The sequence below is a fragment of the Balaenoptera ricei genome, chromosome 17 (genome assembly GCF_028023285.1).
Source record: "Balaenoptera ricei isolate mBalRic1 chromosome 17, mBalRic1.hap2, whole genome shotgun sequence".
Lineage (NCBI taxonomy): Eukaryota > Metazoa > Chordata > Mammalia > Artiodactyla > Balaenopteridae > Balaenoptera > Balaenoptera ricei.
Window position 1 is genome coordinate 66,137,525 of NC_082655.1, and position 6,170 is coordinate 66,143,694.

Below are 6,170 nucleotides of genomic sequence, written 5' to 3' on the forward strand. Positions count from 1 at the left end.
GAGAGAGGGAAGAAGAGAGGGGAGGAAGGGAGGAAGGAAGGAAGGAAGGAAAAAGAAAAAAGAAGGAAAAAGGAAAGAGCTATTTAAAAAAAAAAAAAAAAAGAATCCTTGGGATCAGGCAGTTCCTTCAAGGAAAAGAAACTGGTCATGACCCACTTCGCGTTGAGGCTGGGTACAGTTTTTGCGACTGTTTAGAGAAAATCTAGCGCTCTCCCTGCCATTAATCTTTTCTAAAGAAAAGACTTTGTTCTGCACCTGTATAAACAATCCTGATTTTTAAAACCTATATGCCTGCCTCTAATGTGTGAGACTCTGTATTTATGCTGATATCTTCAAGTCATCAATAGGCGATGCAAAAAGCTGCCTGAGATCTCCTCTTTACATCTTTTTGCTCCCCCTTCTCTCTCTTTTTTTGTTGTTTTTTTGCTTTTCTCCTTCGCCTGGCGCACCTAGAGTCAAGTTCAAGTTCAAGCGTTTCAGGAAAGATGTCTATGCTCTGTCAAGTATTCCCTGCGTTTTCCCAGACCAGAGAGAACTGAGAGCGAGCGATCTTTTTACTCAACTGATCCCAAAGGAGCCCTTCCCCCTACTCTCCACCCCCGCCCCCCAACCAAATGATAAAATATACCGGGAGAAAACCTCTGCAAACGGGGGCGAGCGGGATGGGTTTGGCGAAACACCCCCACGGGGGAGGCCTGGCCTGGGAGACGAAGGTAGAACGATGATGCCTGAGTGATGAAGTCAGCCCGGGCCAGCCACCTGTTGCGGCCCTTCAGGCATGGAGCCGGGCGCATTTGTTCTGCTGGAGGAGCCGGCGGAGCGAGGCTGGCCCCGAGGCTTCTGCCCGCTCCGTCCCCAGCTAACTGCCCATCAGTCTCTCCTTAAGCTTCGCTCAGCTTGGGAAGCTGTGGGCTTGTAGGGAAAGGACAGGTAAACACCTAATTCGGGTGTGAAGATTCAGTTTCCTCAGAACGGAGTAACTAACCTCAACCCAACCTCATAAAGTTTTAATTATTTTGTTGTTGTTTTAGTTTTGTGTGTTTGTTTTAATTACTCAGTGGGCAGGCACAGGGCGCCTAATGCAGTGCCTGGCACACAGCAGGCATTCAATAGCTGGCCATTGGTGTCCACTTCCAAAATAAAGTACACATCCCCAGACCACGTATTGCAAAGGCCCTTCAAGTGAGAAAACGATAAGACCGCAGTTATGGTTTGTCTCCTTTGAGGGGCATACTTCTGGGTGCCGTTTCGTCGGGGTTTTTTTGTTTTTGTTGTTGTTTTTTACTTTGGACGATTGTGTTGACTTACATTCTGCATCCAGGAGCGCGCTCTTCAACATACCATCTAAAATAGTCATCGAGTCCCTAGACTATAACTCAACCGCTGGGGCAGGATCCTCTATCTTAACGCACGGTGGTGTTAAAAACAAAATTAACACATGGAACTCTCAAGACAGCAAAAAATAGCAGATATAAGCATCTGTGCTGTGCGGCGGGGAGGCGTGTAGAGACTGGAATACCGAGGGGCCAGGGATTCTACTCACGGATTTTGAGTCCATATTCTACTTACCAGCCTGTTGATTTGGGGTCCTTTATTTAATATCTATCTCTGCGGCTTAGCTTCAAGTTCTGCAAAGTGAAGATAATAACATTTAAGTCACAGATGTCTGAAAATGAAAGGAACCAATGTAGATGAAAGCGCTCTGTAAATCATACAGCGAAGTTAAAGGAAAGGAGGGGAGGGAAATGAGAGGTAACTCGCGGACTGTTTGGTGTTGCTTGCTTGTTTTGCTTTTACTCTTTTGTCGGGCCAGGCTTGAATAGGCAGTCAGACGTTATGAGTGATGAACTTGGAAAATACTGTTCTGCTGAAAAGACTCGGGAAAGAAGCAGAGGTCGCGATCCTGGGGTTTCCACGTGTCTGGCAACCTTCGCCATCGCTATGATCAGTCGCGGGGTGGAAATGGGATGGGTACATGGGTACGAACAAGGTCCCCTCCTTCACTCACCCTGCGCACAGTCATCTCGCACTTGATGGGTCCGTCGGGGACAGGGGCCCAAATCCCGGCTCAACAGAGACGTCCCTTCCCCGCCCCCACCAGCAGATCCTCTGCACTCTGAAAATGATCCCCACCCCTTCCACGCCCCCGCCCCACCTCTTGCCCCCCTTTCCAACCCCCTCTTCTTTGCCCTGGGTGGTTTCTTCCGAGGAGTACAGATAAATAGTCCTGTCAAAAGGCGCTGCGCGCCGTGGTGCGCGCCGAGCCTGGGCCCGGGCGCCGACTTCTCGGCCACGCTCTCCCGGGTCAGCGGCGGGGCTCGTTCTCTGGGCTCCGCGCTTCCCGACCCCGGCCTCTGGTCCTCACCGGAGTTCAGCCTGGCCCCCGCCTCCGCGAGGGAGCGGAAGGCGGAGGCCGCGAGACTGGCCTGGGGGCGGAAGGCGGGGGCGTGGGGGACACGGCGATGTCCACCGGCTCGGGGAGCGACCCCGAGGAGATGGAGCTGCGGGAGCTGCAGCGCGGGTACCCGGTCCCCGTCTCCAAGAGGCCGCCCCTCCGCGGCGCCGAGCGCAGCTACATCTCGCCCAGTGACAACTCGTCCGCGGAGGAGGAAGACCCCGACGGCGAGGAGGAGCGCTGTGCGCTGGGCGCGGCCGGCGGCGCCGGAGGCTGCAAGAGGAAGCGGCCCGGGGTGGCGGGGGGCGGCGGTGGCAAGAAGCCCCTCCCGCCCAAGGGCTCGGCGGCCGAGTGCAAGCAGTCGCAGAGGAACGCGGCCAACGCCCGCGAGCGCGCCCGGATGCGCGTGCTGAGCAAAGCCTTCTCCAGGCTCAAGACCAGCCTGCCCTGGGTGCCCCCCGACACCAAGCTTTCCAAGCTGGACACGCTCCGGCTGGCTTCCAGTTACATCGCGCACCTGCGGCAGCTGCTGCAGGAGGACCGCTACGAGAACGGCTACGTGCACCCGGTGAACCTGGTAGGGGCGCGGCGCGCGAGGCCCGGGGCGGGCGGCCGAGAGATGCCCGGCGCGCTCCCGGGCGCCGGGCAGAGTCTGGCCCCTGCGGAAAACCGGGGGTAGGGGCGTCCCGGTATGGGTGGTGAGGAGGCCAGTTTAGTTTCTCCCGGATCACCAGAGGGGCCAGCCATTTTCCTGGAGGAGAACCATCCAGCCTTCTGTGTTTGCATCATTCTTATCATTGAACGTGGTGCTTTGCCCAGTGACAGCTATTGTCTAATATCCTGCTTCCGGGCTAAATCTAAGTTCCATCTGAGTCCGCTGTCCCGTTGTAGATTGACTGGCAAATCTCCCTTCCTAGCTTTTTCCAGCTAAGCGTCTGACAGGTTTGAATCAACAAGCCTTACTTTCTGAAAGGAAGGAGGGAAGGCCGATCTCTTTTCGAAAGACTTTGGGTTTTTCAATTCTTGAAGAACAGCAGAGGTTTCCCCAAACGGGATTTGTCTGGAAAGTCCCTCTCCGACCTGCCAATTCTCCAGGCTTGAGAAAGATCATATCCCAGTTCCTACTTGGAGCGAATGGCTGATGTGTGTGTGTGTGTGTGTGTGTGTGTGTGTGTGTGTGTGTGTGTGTGTTGGGGGGAAGGGAACTAAGCGACAAAATTCCAAATTCATGCAAATTTCGCGGAATCATCGTGAGGGCAGCATGGACGGACACCTCCCGTCTCACATGATCAAAATACAGTAAAGTTAAAATCTTAGTTTAGAGAGAAGACACGCAAATTCCCAGAATACTGATAAAATCTGAGCTACTCAAAGCCAGGGATATTCCAGGATGCCGTTTGGAGAGCGGTTTCGGTTTGAAACGGTCGTTTCTCCTCCAGTATCTGATGCTCTTCTTGATTTTACAGACATGGCCATTTGTGGTCTCGGGACGACCCGACTCTGACACCAAAGAAGTTTCCGCAGCCAACAGATTATGTGGAACCACCGCTTAGATCGAACTCGAACTCACTTGAATGGATTATTGGTTAAGCGAGTGTGTTTGGGGGTCAGGGAGAGAAGGGAGAGAGCGTGAGAACCCCCGAGAATGGGAGGACAGTTCCATTGGATTCTCCTAGACTCCCACCCCGGGACTGTGAACTCGACAGGTGGCGGGCGTGGGGTGCAGCCCCAGGGTTCCGCGGCGCGGCCGTCATCGCAGGATGCGGACAGCTAGGCTGCCGCGGGTTTGGGCGACGACACTTTACACGCGGACCCAGCTCCAACCTCGGGCTTTAGCAGTGTAGACCAACGCCGGCGCGGCAGTCTGAGCCCAGCGCGCAGCCGCCTAGGCGTTCGTTTCCAGGCTGAGCCAGATCTACGTGGGTGATGGCACAACTCTGCGCAGCCCAGGCCTTTCGCGGTTAGGTAATTGTTAGAACGCGCTCTCGACAATCGGCTTCGGAGACGGAGGTCTTCACGTGAGACCTACCTGGGGCGCGTCTTTAAGTTGCAAAGAGAGTGTGGCACACCTGGGCCAGGTTTGTATCCCACGGGGCAGCGCCCTTCTGGCGGGCGCACGATGCCCTCTCCGCTCGGGGAGAGGTGGAGGCGCGCTTTCTGAGACCAGCTCAGCTGGGTTTGCCAGGAGCGGCCCTGGCGGTTCGGCTTTCAGGTGCGGTCCCCCCTCTCACTACCCCCAGGCGTTCATCTCTCCGAAACCAGGCTTCCGTCTCCCCCCTCCCCTTCTAGGCTTGAGCCTCCCATCCGGCTCTCCCCACTGAACCCGGCTCGGGTCTCCTTCGGCACCTCCCTCTGCTCCCTCCTCCCACACCTACTTGCAGCTCCCCTCCCCCCCCCCACTCCTGACTGTCCCCAGCTGGCCTCCCCGCTCGGGGTGGCCCCCGCCTCCAACACTGCCTCTCGGCGTCCACGTTCTTCCTCCGGCGGGGCGGGGCGCCGAGGCTGTCCCGTACCTAGTGACCCTGCTCCGGGGGAACGCGCCGCTGCGCCAGGCTGCACTACCACAGTAATTAGCAAATGTAAATAAATTTATTTTTGTATGAATAATAAAACGCGTTGTGAAAACCGAGTGCCCCTGGGGCGTCAGAATGTGGTCTTTGTTGCCCTTGACTGAGTTTGGTCTGGGAATTAATTTAAAGGTGCCCTCTTGGCTCTGGACGGGGATTAGGTCATTGTCGGCCGAGGGGGTTGATCACATTTGGATCACTGCAATTTCAAGCGTAACTCTCTTTCTATGATTCATCTTCTCAAGGCAAGGGTTACTGGAAAGCAGGAAGTGGAGGCTTGTTAGGCCCTAAGAATCTTTTGGGGCCTGAGCCACGTTGAAAGGTATACACTCTTCAAAGTAATATATGTGCACTTTTTTCTTTTACACACACACACATACACGACGATTTCTCCAGCCTAAAACACACTCCAGTGCTAACAATTGCAAGTAGCTCAAGAACCCCCTACAGCCCACATACCCGGCGTGGAGGATGGGTCTCAGGTCTAATTAGCTGAATAAAACCACAACACAAGGAGCCAATTTGTACTTCAGTAGAGCTTTTCTTTTTTTCAAATATTGTTTATATAGACTTTTGACGTAACTACCTGCAGTTTTCGCAGGAAGTAATAACTTGGGAAACCCATCACATGGTTTTTTAAACAGGTCTTTTTTAAAGGAGCATTCTCTTTGTAGAAACTTTAGAAAATTTAGAAAAGTGTGAAGGATAAAACTACCTAAACAACTGCCTGATTTGGGGTGTGTCCATTATTTTATGAAATTGAAAGGCAGTTTTCTTGCCCAGAGAGAGAAAATACAGCTGGAGTTTAGGAGGTGAGAGTGAGGTGAGGGAGCATAGTTTCCTGTGTTGAACTAAACCGAACCCAAACTCTGGAGAACTGCTTTCTGGCACCATTTTCTTGGGCTTTTGTTCATACCCGGTGGGGATCCAGTCTTCAGTGGCAGAAGTCAGCAGGGGATTTCAGCAGGGCTCTCTGGTTAAAGGAGAACTTGGGAGTAACTAGTGACAGTAAACCTCATCACGGTGGTTAAAGGCACTTAGGCCTTTTGTAAGCACTGGAAGCCAGGCTTCTTGGGGGTGGGGTGTCTGCTCGAAGACAGCTCTGAGTCAAGGTCTTTTCCAAAGCTTCTAGGAAATAAGGTCCGCTTCGAGGAAAGGAGGCATTGTTGTATCTTATTAAGGTGAACCTGAAGGTTTGCAGAACCAAG

The 6,170-nt window shown here is 53.6% G+C and overlaps 1 protein-coding gene across 1 annotated transcript; it reads left to right on the forward strand.

The window, feature by feature from the left end:
• Positions 1–2,376: 2,376 nt before the first annotated feature.
• Positions 2,377–4,965, forward strand: MSC (musculin). Its single transcript, XM_059901599.1, has 2 exons — positions 2,377–2,972; positions 3,862–4,965. Exons 1-2 carry the CDS (start codon positions 2,463–2,465, stop codon positions 3,946–3,948), a joined length of 597 nt encoding a protein of 198 aa, XP_059757582.1. The 5' UTR covers positions 2,377–2,462; the 3' UTR covers positions 3,949–4,965.
• Positions 4,966–6,170: the final 1,205 nt, after the last annotated feature.

Coding starts and splice junctions, on each gene's coding strand:
- MSC (XM_059901599.1), top strand. CDS start 2,463: ATGTCCACCGGCTCGGGGAGCGACCCCGAGGAGATGGAGCTGCGGGAG. Junction 2,973..3,861: donor ACGTGCACCCGGTGAACCTG/GTAGGGGCGCGG, acceptor TTGATTTTACAG/ACATGGCCATTTGTGGTCTC.